Raw genomic sequence first — 20,875 nt, forward strand, 5'->3', positions numbered from 1 at the left:
CTTCTGTTGTGTGTATATGTGTTCACTACTGTTTACAAACCCTTTCATGTCCACTACTTTAAGCATTACAGTAATTCTTTGAGAAGGTATAATTATTGTTTCCTGTCTTGTTGCTTGAAACACTGGTGTCTAAAGAGCCTAGTGTGGAACCTAGATCTCCCTAAGCATTACAATAATTCTTTGAGAAGGTATAATTATTATTTCCTGTCTTGTTGCTTGAAACACTGATGTCTAAAGAGCCTAGTGTAGAACCTAGATCTCCCAGCGTGAGGCCCACTGTTTTTTCCATTATTTCATGCTAAGAAGGCAGCCCTCTAGAGGGTTGTCCCCAGCACAGCCCCCAGTGAGGATCAGGAGAAGGAAGGAGGGGTCTGGCTACCTGGGTGTCCGCAAAACGTGTAACCTCAGTGTTTGTCTCATTTGAGATCCCTGCAGTGAAGTTGAACGAGTTGCTCGAGAACTTTTACGTCACCGTAAAGAAGAGTGACGGCTCAGACTTCCTGGCCACGTCACTGCACGCCATCCGCCGAGGCCTGGACCGCATCCTGAAGAACGCAGGGGTGGGCTTCTCCATCACCAGCAGCACCTTCAGCTCGTCCACCAAGAAACTCAAGGAGAAGCTGTGGGTGCTGAGTAAGGCAGGGATGTCAGGGGCCCGCTCTCGCAACATCGTCTACTTCTCCGTCTCGGACGAGGAGGAGATGTGGCAGACGGGGTGTCTGGGGGATGACAGCCCTATCACGCTCCTGTCCACCGTGGTCAAGTACAACAGCCAGTACCTGAACATGAGGACGCTGCAGGAGCATGCCGACCTGATGTACGGCGACATCGAGCTGCTCACAGACCCGCAGAACCATTCCTACTTCGCCCGGACAGACAGCGTCAAGCGGGAGAGCCGGAGCGCTTCCACCCGCGTTTGCCATGGCAAGATCTACCACGAGCATTCCAGGGGCCACAAACAGTGTCCTTACTGCCTCCTCTACAAGTACATGTATGTCCACCGGCCGCCCACCCAAATGGAGGCCAAGTCCCCTTTCTACCTTACAGCCAGGAAGGAGGCTGCAGACATGGGCAGGGTGTGGTATGAGGAGCAGAGGATGGGCCTGCGGTCTCTTCGGGGAGTTGTCCCGAACTTAGCCAAGAAGGTCAAGCTGGAAAACTGTGAGAACTTCACCTTCGTCTCATTCACTCAGGTGTCCAGAAGGCTCAGCTCCCACAGCTGCTGCCAGTGAGTGCCCCCTGCGTCCCGGCCACTACCCGACTCATCCTAGTCAGGGGGCGCTCCCCCCTGCAGCCAAGGCTAGAGCTCCGAGGCCGCCGGGACGACCATAACTTCATGGTCAGGGTGTGGGACTTCCTGTTTCTTTGACTTCAGATTTGTTTTTTTAACTGAAAGTAGACAAGTGAAGATTTAGAATGTTTTATCCAGATGTGTGTCACCTCTGTTAAATTATAGAATCTAATACAATGTATAAATGACTACATACACAAGAGCAAAGAAGTTCATTTTATCTAGTGCCTTTTTAGCACAGATTTTCTCAAAAAAAGAAGAAAAAAAACTTTCAGTAGTCATTAAAAAAAAAAAAAATCCCAGTAGCCTAGTAGCTTTAGAATGTTTTGAAGACTCTAAACACTTTAATGAATTACAGTAAGGATCTAGGAGGAGAGAGGCAGACAGGTTAACTACTTCCGGGAGAAAACTTGTGCTTGGCACTCCTCTCTGTGTTTGGTTGGTGGATAACTTGACCCTGCAGAGCATGCAGCCTTGCTTGGTGGAAGGTCATGGAGCTCCACTCAGTCATGCTGATAGAAAAGCAGGGCTGCTCTCAGCCCTGGGAGGAACTTGAGCTCTGCATCAATGGAGACAGTTTTATGAAAAAAGATTAATACACCAAACAGTGCTTGTGAGAACAAGATTTCCAGTGAACGAGGTGGTTCGAGGGAACATCCTGCAGTGAGAGAAAGTGTCTTGGAAAAGCGATCTGTGATCAAAACGTGAAAAACCTCCTGAAGCAGAAGTGCCTACATTTTCTTTCTCAGTGTGCTGTGAAAGCTGTTTTCGTTTGAACACTGTTTAGAGGTTTTTTGTGGTTTTTTTTCATCTGTTCTTTGTGCCCTGCAGTGTTCTGTCAGCATATAGCACTGGATCTGTAAAACAACTGAAAGTAATTTTCAGGCTTAACCAGGAAAAAAATCCAACAAAATAAGCTGCAAAGAAAAAAAAAATCCCCAAATGTGTTTTTATTAAAGAGTTTTGAAGTATATTTGTCAAAGTATGACTCTTTCAGCCACAAGAGATGTCATCATTTGAGGTTGGCACCAATGCTTGGCACACGATGATATGCCAGCCTACCAGGTAAGCAAACCCAGCATCAAGGACATAATGGTAAAAATCAGACCGGTGATAGGCTATTAACAGTGTGAACACATTTCACTCAGGTGGGATTTAATCTGACCATATGTTATTCACACATTAACAGAAAGTTACAATAACTGCTCTCAATTATAAATGAAAAAAGGAACCCAAAGAGTACTAATTGATAAAAATAACTTCTAGGGAATCTTCATTTTGTATCTGAGGAAAGACTGCCACAACCTCACACCATTTTGTTCCTGTGTGTGCTTTCTAACCCACAATTAAAATTCCAGTATACGTTCATTTTGCAGGAGTCCTAAAATTAGTCATATTTCTTTTTCAAAATTTTGTTTCAGTATTAATTGTTTTTAAAAAATCATTCACTGGCCCTTGAAATATGTAATACTTCCTTTACTGGAGAGGACTCAACCAATGCTGCCTTAAGGTTTCATGTTATTCCCTTTTTAGTTCCTGCAACACTTATTTTATTAGTTGATCTTTCCTGAATGTAGATTAACTTTGGTATGTCTCCATCTGTGTGTAAATAACAGGTAATATGTAATAAGCAGTATTATAAGCTATTGACTACTGTTCTGTTGTGGTTTCCTATAGGGATTTTAGGATTTTGATTAAAAAGAGACAGAACCTGAGGTACAGTTTCCCTCACTTGCTGAACACCCAAAGGAAATTTCACTTGAAGATAGCAAATGGTCATTTTTCTTGTCAGTACTGCTCTTAAACAGAAATATAACCTATGTGAAACTGTTGGGCAGAGCCTGCAGCCTAATTAATAAGACTTCCATTTTTATTTTAAATAGATTCAAGAAAAAATTGCCGTTAGGTGTCGCTGGGATCTTTTCAGATTTTAACGTTTCCAAAAGTAGTAATAACTGATCCAGGGGCTATAATCTTTCTGTCGACAGTGGCTTTTCATCAGCTGCATAACAGTCTCTGCCTCAGCTTTGTCGCTTATCACCCATGTGGTGAACTTTCAACCCTCAGAGTTCTAAAGGGGATGATTATGATTAGAGTCGGGAGGTAGAATCCCCAGTGATGCCTGATGGAAGGAAAGAGTCATTATCTCATTGTCCGAACTGCCCTTCATCAAACTGCCCTAAATGCCCTTCCCGTTCCTCCTTGGGGACTGGGAGTGAGAAAGAGCACATGTATCAGGTGCTGCTCTGCGCCATCCACTGTGTATTTGTATGTAGGGGTGTGTGTGTGTGTGTGCACACACACTTTAAGCTTATAGGTAGGAACACGTAATAAACCCGCTAACCTGGCAAACACCTGTCCTGCTACACGGCTGTGTCCACGGTCAGACGATCTAAGGGGGCTGCGTAGCTAGCTCGCTAGCCTTCAGAGCTCAGGCCGTCGTTCTGTCTTTTCAGCCAGCTCTAAATCATACCTGCTGGGATCTCGGGGATTTTCTCCTCTTGGCCTGATAAGCCAGCGGAAGGGAGAACCCCAAGAGAAAAGGGGAAGGTTATGAGTACTTTCTCCACTTACCTGTAGTTGTTGTTTTTTTTTTTAATTCATAAGTGGAATTGAGTAGGGGGAATTGGCATGTTCACAGAGGCAGAAGTTGCCGTGGCTCCTGTCAGGAATGGTGGGGCTGAAGGTACTTCGGGAGGACCCCGCAAGGCCTGTGGGTGAGCTCTTGCCTGCAGTGTTTCTGCATCTGCTCTAAAGGGAGCCCTGCTTGCTTGGTACCTCCTCCCCAGAATCTCCCCAGTCTCCCCTGGGAAGTTTATTCTGCCAGAGACACCTGGGGCATCAGCTTTAAGGGTGTGATTCATTGAAATGTAAAGGCGTTAGCACAGCACTGGACACACAGTAATTATGCAATAAGTCTTCCCTATTTAGCTACAGTCTTTGGGAAAAGCAATAATGATATTCAGCTAATCTGCTTTATACCACTTATTCCTTCCATGATGGAAAGTCTCCTTTAAACTGTTAAACTTGAAGAGGAAACCAAACCTTATAATCTGGTCACATTTATACCCAACACATCAAATTCTACCTCCTACACCTCGAAGCCCGGATACCTCAGATATAAGCAAAAACGATTAAAGAATTTCAGAGAAGCCCTGAGAGGCTTTGTGAGAAAGCTTTCCATTGTTTACTGTGTTTGCAAAGGGGAGTGTTATGGGAAAACCTAACCAAAGTTGTGAAAGGATTGGTCTCCTCAGTGATGTGGCATTTCCCAGTTTTCCTTGGGTTATGTGCTGTATTAACCTGCCCTGACTGACTCATGGTGTTTGTAGAAGTGTGAAACTCTTGTTACTTTGATTTTTATCTCAATACAGCCTTATTAGAACATCAAGCACTGTGCCTACTTCTATCAGCATGTTCATAGACAGCCGCGGAGAAAATCTAGACAAAATAGTCCTCCCATAGAAGCGGAAGCCTCTGGCTATACAGGAAGGATGGCCAGATTGGCAGCGCCTTCTCTCCTCGGGTGGTCAGTGCTGGTCTCCGTTTCCTCAGCTGTCCGGTGAGATGATTGGAATTGATCATCTCCAGAGTGGTCAGTGTTAACGTCCCTGCAGTTCCTTAAGGCCATCTAGTCAGGAAGTGGCAAAACCAGGAGGCAGAATTCCTAATTCCTCAAGACCATACACTCAGTCTCCTCAATGAGTGCTTCTCAGTATATTGGAATGCTTTCTTTAGGAATAATAATTTTCTTCAAGTTTCACAACTCCTTAAAATTAATATTTTGTTATCTCTGGAGGCAGCAGAATATTGATTATTTTTCTTAGATTAGGCCAACACCTAATGACCATTGGTAATTAACATGTATTGTTACCACTTAAAATGTTTAAATATTACGCTTATCAGATAATACATCCCTTTGTTGCTTTTTTTGAAATCTGGATTGCTCACCATTTTTGAGCTAGTAACCAATTACCTTTAGCCATCCAGGAATACAAACAATGAAGACCTCAAAGAAGAGTTACCTCATTTCCTCTAAGGAGCTCCAGTTTAGTCTAAGTTAAGGCCCATACATACTGAGTTAACCAACAGCCCTGAGCCGAAGAATACATTAAAAGTTTCAAATTCATGTGTATCTTTAAATGCTTTTACTTTGGGGGTGATCTTTTAATGATGCTCTATTTTAAGAGAAAACAAATTTGTTTAGGCAGAGTTCTTAGGTAGGAATCTTTGTTGTATTTTCCCATATAAATTATTATCTGAGCAAAAACATGAGGGGGAGACTGGTGATGACCTAAAGCCAAACTCCCTTTCTAAGGGAAGAGGTGGCTTTGGGAGATGAGAACTAGTTTATCTGGAAATTGCTCTGTTCTGTACCCATGTATCCTGACACCGGGGGGTTTCCTAAAACTCCTCTGGGGGAGGTCTCCTGTCCTGGCCAAGTTCTCCAATTATGATGATGATGGTTTTCAGCACTTCTAGTTCTTTACAGCCCAAGAAATCCAGAGAAGTTCCTTATGTTTTCATTGTTGATCAGAATCAGATTTTTATGCTCAATTAAAATACTTTATTATTTATCTAATGTGGTTCATTTGGAAGTTAATAATTTCAGGAAATAGTTATTAAGACTCAGAAAAAGATCACTGGATTATATGTAGATGCATATTGCTTCCATTAATATTAAAAGCAATTAGGTAGATCCCTCCCTGACATTGAGATGAGAATGGGCTCCTAAATAAAACAGTAAAACAGATTTGATTAATTTACATTTAGCCGTAGTTATTGTTACTGATTTACTCCAATAAGTTTCTGAAAGATTCAGATTTGACTATGGTAATTGCTTCTCATGGCTGCCTTGTATTCTCATTTAATTCTCACAACAGCTCTGCAAGCTAGGTCTAATTATTCCTATTAACTGAGAAACCAAGGCTCAGAGAAGTTAAGTAAATCTCCCTAAGTCTCACAGAGTTAATAAATTGGAGAACTTAAGTTTGAGCCCAAGTCTTCTCACTCCAAATGTGCTCAAGGCATTGATGGTCCAGTGGTTAAGACTCCATGCTCCTAGAGCAGGAGACATGGACTCCAACCCAATCCCTGGTCAGGAACTAAGATCTCACATGGGTAGCCAAAAAAACAAACAAAAACCCCAACCCTAAACTACCTTCTTCAGGCCCAAAGAGGTCAATTTATCACAGAGCTTTTTTTTTTTTTTTTTAATGTTTATTTTTTGGCCACACTGTCCAGTATGTGGGATGTTAGCTTCCCAACCAGGGATCAACCTATGTCCCCTGGAATGGAAGCCCGAGTCTTAACCACTGAACCACCAGTGAACTCCCTATCACAGAGCTTTTGAAAAATTAAACAGTTTCTGCTTGTTTGGGAAATATTTTTTCTCAAACTATATTGTGTCATACCTTGTATGTGCTTTCTCACTAATTCAGTATTTTTATATAATTCAGTAATTCCTGGAAAGCCTGATTGTTTTTTGTGAATGAGTATGACATCGTCTGCTTATCGAGAACCTTCTGTGTTTATCCAGTAAATTACTTGTGTTATCTTTTGTCCACCTTAAAGGGAGATGATCATGCCAGTTTAGTCTAATAAAAGTCAAGTCGTTTACAAAGTGTACCTCTTTTGACATGGGTATTACTGCTGAAATGTAAAGGACCTCCTAACCTACGTCACAATTATATGCTCAGGGTTTTTACTTTTGCTTTTTAATTTTGACATCAGAGAATTTTTACAATCTTTAGGCTAAAGCATGCTTATAGCAAAATATACTTATTTAGTCATTTGTTTTCTGTTCTTTCCTTTATGAGTACATGTTTTTCTGTTATGAGACTTAAAAAAATAAAAGGCTCTGGTTGTTTTGATTGTTAACTCTGAGATAGCCTAGGCAAATCCCCCTATTTTACCATTAAGAAATGGAAACTCAGAGATACCAAAGAGCCCATCCAAGGTCAGCAAGACAATAAGTAGTGGAGTGAAGACTAGAAAATTAATCCAGAATCTTCCTTCTATACCATAGCTGGGAAGATTTGGATTTTTTTAAAATTCATTAACGGGACTGCGTCTGGCAGAACATCTGGCTAGCAGAAGCCTCTGGTGAGTTCCAGCCTTCCCAGAAAAACACTCATAAAGACCCAGAAGAAGGCTGCCTCTCAATTCTAGAATCTAGGAGAAATCTTACAATTTACAAGGCATCTGAAGGCGGACTGAAAAAACGTTTCAGGTTGTAGCTCACTGCTTTCTTTTGTTTTGACTCATGAAACAGAGGTTCTGTGAAACAGAAAATCTGAAAGGTATTTAATACTTGTTCTCATTAACCATGTCTGTCTCCTTACTCAAAGCCCTGGCGCTAGAGAAGTAACTGGCTTATCCTTTCTCTTAACCAGATTCTCTATCCCGCCCTTTCTTCCATCTCCCCAGCCACCTCCTCTTCATTCAGTCCAACTCCAAGTCCTGGGGCTAACACGTGAGCAGAAAGCAGAGAGGGCCTATCAGTGGCATCATGCGTTTTGAGAAAAACACGGGAACAGTAGATAAGCAAGTAGCAGAATATGCAAATATTGTGATTTTTCACATACAGTGTAGGATCATAGAGAGATCCAGAAAACCAAGCAGTAAAAAGGAAGAGGATGCCACTTCAATAGCAAAGTGTGAAAGTAGAAATTGGGCTTGGAAATATGCACATCTCTTTATCCTCAACCTGTACATCCAAAAGAAGGGATTTGACAAACACTTAGGTGGACAGATGGCATAACCAAAGGCAAATACGGAGTTTGAGGGATAAGGACAGCATTTAAGTATGAGAATAGAGGAAAAAACGGGGCATTAAAAAAAAATATGACTGAACCAAGGAAAATGAATAGCTTCCAGAACACTTGAAAATGAAAGTGATCTCCTGCAGGGAACAAAATTTTAGAATTCTCTGTGTCATATTTGAAGGAACTGAAGAATCACTTCTATGTGGCAGTAATATGTTACCTTAAGATGGGGATGGACTAAACGAGAAAGACAGTGGAATACAATGAAAAAGACCAGAAAGAAGGATTTCAAGGGAGCTAAAAACACAGTAACAGATTAAAATCCACATTGGAAATAGAAAATAATACTGATGCTTAAAAAAAAAAACTAAACGTGAAGGACAAACTTGATATTTTCTTCCTAATGTTCTTTCAAAAGAAACAGAAGAAAATATGGGAAAGATAATGAATTCAAAAAACAGAACATTAGCTAAATACTACTGACATTTGCTTTCCTGATGGAAAGACCAGATTGACAAAAAAAATCATTAGACTATAAAAATGAAACCTTCCCTGAACGAAATGAAAATCTGTGTTTAGATTGAAAGGTCTCACTGCATTCCAGGCCAAAAGTGAAATTTGTTCCTAATCACCTCCTGGCAAAATTTTAAACTACCAGGGAGAGAGAATGAAAAATCCTGCAGCCTTTCATTCAGTCAGACTCCAGACTGACTTTTCGCTGTTGCACCAAGTAAGTGCCAGGAAACAATAGGGAATTCTGAGGGGGAAAGTGACTCTGGGATATGATAACATTTATGTGTTGTACACAGTTTATGTGTAAAGATAAGGGACATATTCTTATGACATTCAAGAAAGAAACCATATTATGTACTATTCTTATAAAGATATACTGTAACCTACAAACCTTGGTTAAAAATTTTTTTTTTTTTTTTTTTACTGAATATGATTTCAAGGGACTCTGCAGTATCAGATCATTACCCACTAGAAGAAAGATATGTTTGCTTTTAAATAGATAATATGGCCAGAAGCCACATATCCCAAAATGCCCAAAGTCCTCACTCACTAAATGGACTGAACTAATACAAGAAAATGAAAAACAGTTGCCACCTCACAGCATTGTATTTCTTCATTTTTTAATTACTGAAGTAATACTTGATCCCAAATAGTTCAGTTGGTAAAGAATCCGCCTGCAATGCAGGAGACCCCGGTTCGATTCCTGGGTCAGGAATATCCTTTGGCGAAAGGGATAGGCTACCCACTCCAGTGTTCTCGGGCTTCCCTTGTGGTTCAGCTGGGAAAGAATCTGCCTGCAATGCAGAAGACCTGGGTTCAGTCCTTGGGTTGGGAAGATACCCTGGAGAAGGGAAAGGCTACCCACTCCAGTGTTCTGGCATGGAGAATTCCATGGACTCTAACAGTCCATGGGGTCACAGAGTCGGACACAACTGAGCAACTTTCACTTTCATAGTATAAATAGAAAATTTAGATATCTTTTTACAAGTATAATTGCTCTATTTTCCTCACTACCATTTAAAACACTATCTTGATGGTCCCTTGCTTCCATATGAGAATAGGGAGTGGGGTCCCCACGTTTGTCTTGGGGTCTGAGAGCCCAGACCAGAGCTTGTGGAGGCCGTCTTGTGTGCTTCTCCACTATTCCCAAACTCAGAACTAACAGCAGGTGCAAAAGTAGAAAATTACAGAAGATAAATGTGTGTTGTAACAAGAGACCAGGAGAAATGAAACTTGTTTTACAAGAGTACAAATGCCAGAAAAGTTCATTTTCAACAACAGCAAACTGGCCAGAGGCATTTGAGGGGCTTTCCTCAGCTGTAATTGAAGTTTTACGTAATTGTGTTTAAATTCAGACAGTAAGAGAAGAAAAGCCGTAAAAACAAAAACAAAAGAGCTCACTAAGTTACTTCCAGGGTCTACAGTGTCAGTGTTAGAACTTAAACCTGGGTTGCTTCGTTTTGGTTTTCATTTGGTTGCACTGGACAGACTTGAAAACACCCAGTAATACTGAGTATCGTTGACCTTGCTCAGGTCCTTCCTGGTGGTATGAAGGTTTTGTCTGTGCCCCCAAGTGGTCATGACAATTGAAACTGGAATTTACATTTTAAACAGCCTTAGCACGTTTGCTTTAAATTTAGCGATAGAAAAGTGAGTGGGTTGCTTTTCGTTTGTTTAGTTTTTCTTCTGAAGCACAGCAAAACCTCTTCCAGATGGAAGGAGTCTCTTATGGATAAATTCCAAGTGTAACCTTTCGCAGGGTCTCCTCTTGCTTGGCTATAACTGACAAAAGTCTGTTCACTCTAACTATTTGGACAAGAAACACGATGCTTTTATTTAAAATGGTAATGCTTTCTCTGTAGTTGTATCTTCCAAAAGATAGCAACAAAACTGTGTCCTGATGTTTTTGTTGTCTTGGATCTTTTTTTTAATGTAGAGAGGCTGTCCATAATTTCTTAATACTGGGAACATCATTCTGAATGACAGAGGAAATGGTCAGTACCTTGAATTATTTTATTGTATCATTTTCAACTTTTTCTTTCTTCCTCCAGTGTGGCCTGCACATTTACTCCTATTTTTGTGCACATGTGATCTCCTGAGTGGGAAAGCGTGCAAAACCTTGATTTTCTGTCATAAGAGTGTCAGGGTTTCTTGTTCATTTAGCCCAGCCCTCTCATTGATAGTCTAGTGGAGTCTTAACGGTTTGCAAGGTTCTGGGTTTTTTTTTTAAGCTGTTGGTGTATTGTTCGGTTTGGTTTATGTACATGCAGCTTGACTGTTTAACCCAGATTTTTAAAAATAAAATGTTAATGTATATTTTATGTCTGTTTTATTAAAATAACTGAGTCATTTTAACTTACTCAGCAGTATGTATGGTTTCTGGATTTTTTTATTTTAGTATCATGTTTCTGGAAATATGTTTTCCTTTGTATTTTGCAAAATGTTAGGATATTTTGAGCTGCTCTGTACCTGTATTCTGTGTCTCCTGGCTGTTGCTCTGGGTGAAAGAGTTCTGACTGACTCTCCCTCTGGTTCTTTGACTTGAGTTTCTTCACTAGGTGGGCTGAGAGCCCATTTGGGAAACTCTCAAATCCTTAAGTATTTTTCAGAAACTTGTTTCTTAGGAATGATCTTAACTGTTGTATATAGAGAGAGCAATAAATTTCAGTGACTGTATATTGACCATTGTATATATGTCTCTAATGTTTTTCTGCTCTTTAAATTAGTATTTATGACTTTGTTGTTGTTCAGTCACTAAGTTGTGTCCGACTCCGCGACCCCATGGATTGCAGCATGCCCAGGCTTCCCTGTCCTTCACTATCTCTCCACGTTTGCTCAAACTCATGTCCATTGAGTTGGTGATGCCATCCAACCATCTCATCCTCTCTTGCCCCCTTCTCCTGCCCTCAGTCTTTCCCAGCATCAGGGTCTTTTCCAGTGAGTTGGCTCTTTGCATCAGGTGGCATTTATGGTTTTAAGGGAGTGCATTTAATCCTAAAGCCTTTTAAAGTTGAAATTTACTGCTCTCTAGATATATAAGAGTTAAAATAATTCCTAAGAAACAAGTTTCTGAAAAATACTTAAGGATAAGTATAATGTGGTAATAGTGAAAAGATGAGAAGTTTCCTTCACAGTTATTGACCCTAAAGGCAAATTTCATCTCTGCTCATTGTTTTGCTTATAATTTTTAAAAAGACTCCTGAACCAGTTAAAAAATTTGATGAGCGCTATAGGTCATCTTCTGAAGAAGATCCATATTTGCATGCAACATTACACATATAAACCCACATTTAAAAACTTCTGCACTAGATTTCTAAAAGTTATCTTTTTGAGATTTATGCTAAAATAGTTAAGAATCTGTTTCAAAATAATCCAGAGGGATAGAGAAGGTGGAGGTGTAGATAGTACATAAACTGGCCTCAGAGTAGATCATTATGAAAGCAGATCATTGGGTACAGGAGAATTCACTATACTCTCCTGGGTTTTTGTAGATATATTTGAAATTTTCTCTAAGGCAGAGTTTAAAACAAACACACAAAAAAATTCTTTTATTAGAGATTCCCCAACCCTCCTCACCAATCGTAGAGATTCACAGAATTTTCAAGCTGAAAAGAAGGACCTAAGGAAAGTCAAGAGTAACGATGCTGATAAGAAAGATCCTCTAGATAATACCCGAGGGAAATTTTCAGGCAAGAATGCTGAGTTGCAGTAGTAAGGGCAAAAACAAGTGAAATTTCTACCAGATGGGAACACATTTTTGTCTCTCAGTTTAATATAGAGAGAAGATCTGGGGAACTGATTCCAGTGGTCTTAGGTATGACGTGGAGATGGGTACAACATGTCTAACGATGGAGATGTGATCCACCACACTGAAAGTGCTGTGAAGATGGCCACCCTGAGCTGGGGTCCCAAGGGCCTGGGGTAGCACAGGGCTTTCTAGGCCTTGAGGACAAATACTCCTCACGGTGTTGCTCTGGAAATTACATGCTACCAGAATCTTGGAAGAACAGAGAACCTGCAGACAAGGACCAGCAAGCGTGCAAGTGTGGGGTAGACAGACACAGACGTGTCCGTGGCCTGGTGCCCCCACTCTCCCTTGGGTGTCAAGACAGTATCTCTCAATGCCTGAGGGTCTCTCTCGTGACCCGTGCCTTTTGGCTTGTTTCGGTCTGTCCATCTCCTCTTTCTCACTCTCCCAGATTAGAACCTGGAGCCCCAGCTGGTGTGCAGCCTGTCTACCTTCCCCAGCACATTTCCTTTTCCGTTTCTGCTCGGTTTCCATTTTATTTCCTGCTCTGCTTAGGACCGTTTTCACTACCATTTTTGCTGGGAACACACCAGGGACAGACACGAAAGACATTAAACAAGATCTATTTCAGCAATAAACAAGCTTCTTGTATTTCTCATGGGATCCCAAAGAAATAAGGATGAGAAATAAAAATTCCTGCCGGAGTATTTACAATGTACTCAGCTGTTGAAATGTTCCAAATGCAATCAAGGAAGTAATTTAGCACATTTCTAATACACTTAAGTATGGTAATAATGTGTAAGAGTTTGGTCACATTTAAAGAACCCTGTGAATCTTTCAGGACATTATTACAGAATCTAACGCCCACCAATAGCAAATAACATTTTCGACAGTTAATAGTTAATACTGTATTTGTGGTTTGCTGTTGTCGGTCCCTAGGACAATGGCCCAGAATTGAAAGGATATAATTGAGTCTTCCCCTAGGCAGGGGACAGCATGATCCGGATGGCTCCTTTTGTCCTACAGTCTCAGGATATGTGCAGACTATGCACAGTCCTCTGTCACGCATTTCTCCCTTAGTGTAACAACCCAGACAGGGCACTGTTGCCCAAGTGCCAGTCATTCACGTCCCTCCTCCACAATTCTGTGATAGCTATTCTGTTATTTACTATTTTTTTTAATGATCCATTTTTTTTTAACTTGAATTTATTTTAAAGCTAGAAATAAGTACTTCTTCAAAAATCAGAGTTCCTGGAGTCAAACCTCTCAGGTTCAGATTCCAAGTCTGCCTCTTCCTAGTTCTGTGATCGTGGGCAAGGTATTTGACCTCTCTTTGCCTCCATTTCTTCATCTTTAAAATGGATATAATAATACCTACCTTGTAGGGTTGTGGTGAGGATTGAATAAGGATTTTAACATATATAGAGCACTTAGTACAATGACCAGTACCTAGCAACTGTCAAAAAATAATAACCATTAGCTATGCTTGTTTATGGGCTTCCCAGACGGCACTAATGACAGAACCTGCCTGCCAGTGCAGGAGATGAGAGAGAACGGGTTCGATCCCCGGGTTGGGAAGATCCCCTGGAGGACGGCCTGGCAGTCCACTCTAGTATTCTTGCCTGGAGAATCCCATGGACAGAGGATCCTGGTGGGGTACAGTCAATACGGTCGTAAAGAGTTGGACATGACTGAAGCGACTTAGCACACACGCATGCCTGGTTATTTATATTGCCACATAATTGCTGTGTTACTTGCAGTACATTGAGATAAAAATACATAACTACTGAAGTTAAAAATGTTCACCTATATACACCTCAAGAATCCTCTCTAGCGTAACACAATAACCACCCTGTGGGAAGCAGCTTGGCCACCATTCTCCTTGGCTTCCATGACTTAAGGCCTCACTGTCTCCAAGTTTTTTCGCTGCGTCTCTAGATTCTTTTTCAGGCATCTCATCCGTTGACTCTCATTCATACTGACTCAGTTTTATACACTTGGTCAGGGTGATTTCACCCACTCCCAGGGCCTGAGCATAAGCAGACCTATGTTATCGAAACCTTTCTCAACTGGGGCTCTCCATCCAAACCACAGAACGCAGAACTCGACTCAACTGCCTGTTCGCTCAGTTCTCCCGGGGAGAGCTAGTGCCTTTCTAGATCAGGGGAGAGATGTTCCTTCCTTCCAGATGGTGGAGGCCTTAGCGCTTACTGCTCTAGTGGAAGCCCAGCTGAGAAAGGCTCCCCAGCCCCCTGGCCCACCGGCACGTCTCCCTAAGGAAATGGCACCCATGTCCACCGTGCTGCCCGAGGCAGAAGCCTGGCAGTTATTCTCCGACCTCCGTCTTCCCTCTTCCCCGTTCCCCTCCCATCCTCCATTGTGTTTCCGTCTCTGGATAATCCCACTACTAACTTAGTGTTAGTAGTGTGAGTTGCTCAGTCATGTCAGATTCTCTGTGACCCCAAGGACTGTAGCCCATCAGGCTCCTCTGCCCATGGGATTTTCCAGGCAAGAATATTGGGTTGGATTGCCAGTTTCTTCTCCAGAGGATTTTCCCAACCCGGGGATCAAACCCAGGTCTCCTGCATCGCAGGCAGATTCTTTACCATCTGGGCTACAGGGAATAATTCTTGAATTTCTTCCCTTCCCATTCTCCTTTCTGCCACCAGCTTGGTCAGCCCATACCATTTGCCCCAGGATGACATACATCAACCTCAGTGGTTTTCGTGCCTCCACGATTCTATCCTCCACTGCTCCTTTGGAAAATCTCAGTACGTGCACACCTTATTACGTCATTTTCCCACCCATGGCTCTCCAAAGCCCTTATGATAAAGCTCCATATCCTCCATGTGGATGCCGGCTCGTGCTGTTACCCCATTCTCTCCTCTCTGCATTGGGCCAGCGCCTCCTTCACCTCTGCCCGGCATACCCTCTCCTTCCACCCACTCCTCTACCTTCACCCCTTTCTTTTGTGAAAGTCTTGATCTTCAGTTTTCGTCTAGCATGCCGGACACGTGAACTCCTCCTCTAAGGAGCAGCCGATGCTCTTGGGTTAGCAGCCTCGCGAGTTAGCAACATTGAACTGGACCTACTAGCTGGTCACTGTCGCCCTACAGGGCCACTCCCATCCCCAAGGAGCCAGGTGTGTTCAAAGGGAGCAGCTGAGCCTTTGCCCCACGAATTGGCTAACCTGGGAGAGCAGGCAAGGGGCTGCGCTTCAGCTGTGGCTGCTCAGAGCCTGTCTTTCCACTGTTGGATGTTTTCCTAAGAGAACTTGAATTAATAGCTCAGTAATGAATAATGAGGGGCTGGCACACACTCCTGTTTTCTTAACAGAATTATGGCTGCCAGATTCACTGTGTTTGCTACAATATTGCAAGGCTCTGGAATCTCCTGGGAGACTCCCAGTAGATATAACATCTGTGGCATGGAGATGGTTTCCAAAAGATTGCACTGAAAAATCATCCAAAGAGGTACAGCTATGTTGGTTTTGACCAAAGAGTTTTAACTGGCACCCATGGCTGGGCTTCAAGGAGTCTAGGAATCCCCTAAGATTATAGGTGTAGTTTGAATGTCTGTGTGTACATTTGCTTGGGGAGAGGGTCCATGCTGGGGACCAAGATGCCAGTTTTCTCTTTGGATGATTAGACTTATTTCATTTATTCATTAAAATGAACACTTGTTATAATTTGCCAGACACTATCCTAAGCACAGCTTCCCCGGTGGCTCAACGGTAAAGAATCTGCCTGTGATGCAGGAGATGTGGGTTGAATCCCTGGATTGAGACAACCCCTTGGTGGAGGGCACAGCAACCCACTCCAGTATTCTTGCCTGAAGAATCCCATGGACAGAGGAGCCTGGCGGGCTACAGTCCATAGGGTTACAAAAAGTAGGACACGACAGAAGTGACTGAGTGTGCACGCATCCTAAGCACTGGGGGCATATATCAGTAAAACACACACACAGAAAAGTATCTGCACTTACAGCCCTTATATTCTAGTGGGAGAAGGCAGATAATTAAAAAGTTAATTACATTCTATATTAGAGGGTGCCAAGCATCACAGAGAAAAAGTAAGCAAGGTTGTTTTGAGATAGATGAAGTTTTGAATACAGTGGTCCAAGAAGGCATTACTGAAAAGATGACATTAAGTAAAGACTTGAGACCTCTGAGAGAGCAAGCTACGTGGATAACAGTGTGGGTAACGGGAAGAAGAGCGTGCCAAGCAGAGGGGTCAGCAGTGAACACCGGGGGGATATCCCAGTCTCTTCAAAGGTACTTTTACTTGACATTAAGGCAGACAGCAGGGTATGAGAAAATATCACCACCTCCCGGCAGAGTGGAACCGCTGAGCATCTCCGGTCAAACCATTTTCTCTTGGATGGACCAGGCTAGTCTGTCTAACCAAAGCGGCAGAGAATATCACTCTGGACCAGGGAGCAACATTCATTATCAGTCAAACCTGTTAGTTTTAACACGAGTTAGAAAAACTAACTAAACTGTTAGTTTTCACGAGGTGAAATCACATATAACTTTTGGCTCAAATTTCCAATCGTCATTTTGGTCACTGGCCATTTTCAGGAGATCAACAGCCTCTCCATAGAAAAGCTTACTAACTATAAGGGAGAAAGAGAGTATATTAAGATTCAAGGGGGAGAAAATTTTAACTTTGATTGCCTGTTTTCAGCTAAATTCTCTTTGTTCCAACAAATAGACTCATTTGACAACATTTTGTAGATTCGTAATCCATTATGAAGATTTTGGCTTTACTCCTAGTGAGATGGAAACTTATTAAAGACATGATCTTACATTAAAATTATGGTAAAATATATATAAAATTTATCATCTTAACCATTTTTAAATGTTACAGTTTAGTGGCGTTAGGTACATTCACATTATTATGTAACCATCACAACTATCCATTTCCAAAATTTTTTCACCACCCAGTAGTGTAACTCTGCTAAGTCGCTTCAGTCGTGTCCGACTCTGTGCGACCCCATAGACGGCAGCCCACCAGGCTCCCCTGTCCTTGGGATTCTCCAGGCAAGAACACTGGAGTGGGTTGCATTTCCTTCTCCAATGCATGAAAGTGAGAAGTGAATGTGAAGTCTCTCAGTCGTGTCTGACTCCTAGCGACCCCATGGACTGCAGCCTACCAGGCTCCTCCATCCATGGGATTTCCAGGCAAGAGTACTGGAGTGGGGTGCCATTGCCTTCCCCAGTGTAACTCAGTACCCATTAAACAATAACTCATTTCCCCCTTCTCCCAGCCCCTGGGTAACCACCGCTCTACTTTCTGTTTCTGGTGAATTTGACTGTTCTGGGCACCTCATGCAAGTGGACTCATACAATATTTGTCCTTCTGTGGCTTCTTTCAGTTAGCATATGGCTTTGGGGTTCATCTATGTTGTAGCATGTATCAGAATTTCATTTCTTCTTAAGGCTGAATATCCTGTTGTATGTATATACCACACTTTGTTCCTTCATCCGATGATGGCCATCTGGGTTATTTCCGCCTTTGGCTCTTGGGAATAATGCTGGTATGAATGTGGGTGCACACATACCTGTTTGAGTCCCTGCTTTCAGATCTTCTGAAGTGGAATCCCTGGATCACATGATAACTCTGTGTTTAATTTTTTGAGGAGCCATCCTACTGTTTTCCACAACAGTTGCACCATTTACACTCCCACCAACAGTGCACCAGTGTCGCCACATTCTCACCATCACTTGTTTTCTGGGTTTTGTTTTGTTTTGTTTTTGTTTTACAACAGCCATCCTGGGTCTGAAGTGGTCTCGTTGTGGTTTTTTATTTGCATTTCCCTAATGATTAGAGATGCTGATCATCTTTTCAGAGGCCTTACGTACATTTTTAAAGTATCAAGTTGGCCAAATAGTTCATTCAGGTTTTTCCATAACATCTTATGGAAGAACCCAAAGGAACTCTTTGGCCAGCTGAATATCACTCTGGCTGCTGTGTTGAAATTCTCAACTGTGAGGTGAGATGAAGGCCAATTAGAGGGGCTTCCCAGGTGATTCCAGGTAAACAACCCGCCTGCCAATGCAGGAGATGAAAGAGGTTCAATCCCTGGGTCTGGAAGATCCCCTGGAGAAGGGAATGACAACCCACTCCAATATTCTACCCCGGATGGACAGAGGAGTCTGGCGGGGTACAGTCTATATGGTCGCAGAGTCAGACACGACTGAAGCGACTTAGCATGCATACACACAGTAGTCTCGGTATATGGTGTTGGTGGCTTGGAACAAGATGATAGCAGTGGAACTTGGGAAGGAAGAGGGATAAGGTAAGGTAAGGAGGTATGGCCCATCCAGGTAAGGAGCATGGCCCAAGTGGCGACTGGAGAAGGGGGAGGGCAGTCTCTGGAACCCAGGATGTCCTCTGGAACCCTGGGAGACTAGGGTATTAGTTCACACCAAAGTGTTTGTCTGTATCCACAGGACAGTAGCAGGGATAACACAGGGGAGGAGACAATCTGGAGTAGGACACAGGACCCGAAGGAAGGTAAGGGAGCGCCTAGGCAGGATCCTTGGCAATGGCGGTGCTGGCGTCTTTAAGGGGAGGAGGGGGCAGGCATTTTTAAGAAGTGAATTTTGAAAGAAAATAAATGTTCTAAAGTGGCAATGGTCAGTGAGCCAGACACTAGGTGAACCTGCAGCCGGGATGCGAACCCCTGATCTGCCCCCTGAGAGACACCAGAGACCTGTAGACCTTGAGAGGAAGGCAGGAACTAGGAAGAGCTCACACCTGTAGATGTATTTTGGTGATTGAACCAAAGGAATTCCAGAGATCACAGCAGGGTATCATCAGGAAAGGACACGTTGTGGGAGGGTTGGGGGCTGCGGGTGCATGGCCAGAGGCTGAACCGCAAGGAAGGGAAGCCCTGGCAGCTCACTCGGGTGTTGACTGAGAACAGAAGGCCAGCAAAGGGGGCAGCACCGGAGGCGAGGTGGGAGGAGTTCTGCTCTCTCACCCGCTAGCTGTGTGCCTAAAAGGTCACTTAGCAAGGTCATACATCCTGTGTTTCAGTTCAGTTCAGTTGCTCAGTCATGTCCGACTCTTTGCAATCCCATGCCAGGCCTCCCTGTCTGTCACCAACTCCCAGAGCCTACTCAAACTCATGTCCATTGAGTCGGTGATGCCATCCAACCATCTCATCCTCTGTCGTCCCCTTCTCCTCCTGCCCTCAATCTTTCCCAGCATCAGGGTCTTTTCCAATGAGTCAGCTCTTCGCATCAGGTGGCCAAAGTATTGGAGTTTCAGCTTCAACATCAGTCCTTCCAATGAACACCCAGGACTGATGTCCTGTAGGATGGACTGGTTGGATCTCCTTGGAGTCCAAGGGACTCTCAAGAGTCTTCTCCAACACCACAGTTCAAAAGCATCAATTCTTCAGCACTCAGCTTTCTTTATAGTCTAACTCTCACATCCATACATGACTACTGGAAAAACTATAGCTTTGACTAGATGGACCTTTGTTGGCAAAGTAATGTCTCTGTTTTTTAATATGCTGTCTAGGTTTGTCATAGCTTTTCTTCCAAGGGGCAAGTGTCTTTTAATTTCATGGCTGCAATCACCATCTGCAGTGATTTTGGAGCCCTCCAAAATAAAGTGTGTCACTGTTTCCACTCTTTCCCCATCTATGCCATGAAGTGATGGGACCAGATGCCATGATCTTAGTTTTCTGAATGTTGAGTTTTAAGCCAACTTTTTCACTCTCCTCTTTCATCAAGAGGCTCTTTAGTTCTTCTTTACTTTCTGCCATAAGGGTGGTGTCATCTGCATATCTGAGGTTATTGATACTTCTCCTGGCAATCTTGATTCCAAATTGTGCTTCATGAAGTCCAGCGTTTCTCATGATGTACTCTGTATATAAGTTAAATAAGCAGGTGACAATATACAGCCTTGATGTACTCCTTTCCTGTCTTGGAAACAGTCTGTTGTTCCACGTCCAGTTCTAACTGTTGCTTCTTGACCTGCGTACAGATTTCTCAGGAGGCAGGTCAGGTGGTCTGATATTCCCATCTCTTGAAGAATTTTCCACATCTTGTGTTTAGATAGCTACTTTAATCTAGCTTAAACAATAATGAGAGCTTATTACTCCCATACATACCCTTCCAAAGAGGAAGGGCAGCACTTTAGGAACTGACTCAGCTGTGCAGTTATGTCCTCAAGGACCCAGTTTCTTTATATTTCTCTGTTGCACCTCTTATGGTGGTGGCTTCATTCTAAGACTGGTTTCACCTCATGGTCACATGGTGGCTGCCAAGAATACTCAGGAAAAAAATGCATAATTTCCTTCTAGACATGGACTGGAAGAAGCACAAGCTGGAATCAATATTGCTGGGAGAAATATCAGTAACCTCAGATATGCAGATGACACCACCCTTATGGCAGAAAGTGAAGAGGAACTCACAAGCCTCTTGATGAAAGTGAAAGTGGAGAGTGAAAAAGTTGGCCTAAAGCTCAACATTCAGAAAATGAAGATCATGGCATCCGGTCCCATCACTTCATGGGAAATAGATGGGGAAACAGTAGAAAC

At 42.7% G+C, this 20,875-nt stretch overlaps 1 protein-coding gene across 2 annotated transcripts in view; it reads left to right on the forward strand.

The window, feature by feature from the left end:
• KIAA1958 (KIAA1958 ortholog) overlaps positions 1-17,398 on the forward strand; it is a 141,066-nt gene extending 123,668 nt beyond the window's left edge. For both annotated transcript variants that reach the window (XM_070795287.1, XM_070795286.1), the window contains one exon: positions 426-17,398. In XM_070795287.1, coding sequence (XP_070651388.1) covers positions 426-1,232 — 807 coding nt within the window. In that variant the 3' untranslated portion in view covers positions 1,233-17,398. The remainder of the gene's footprint in view (positions 1-425) is intronic.
• Positions 17,399-20,875: the final 3,477 nt, after the last annotated feature.

This window comes from Bos indicus, chromosome 8 (genome assembly GCF_029378745.1).
Source record: "Bos indicus isolate NIAB-ARS_2022 breed Sahiwal x Tharparkar chromosome 8, NIAB-ARS_B.indTharparkar_mat_pri_1.0, whole genome shotgun sequence".
In the NCBI taxonomy this organism is placed as follows: domain Eukaryota; kingdom Metazoa; phylum Chordata; class Mammalia; order Artiodactyla; family Bovidae; genus Bos; species Bos indicus.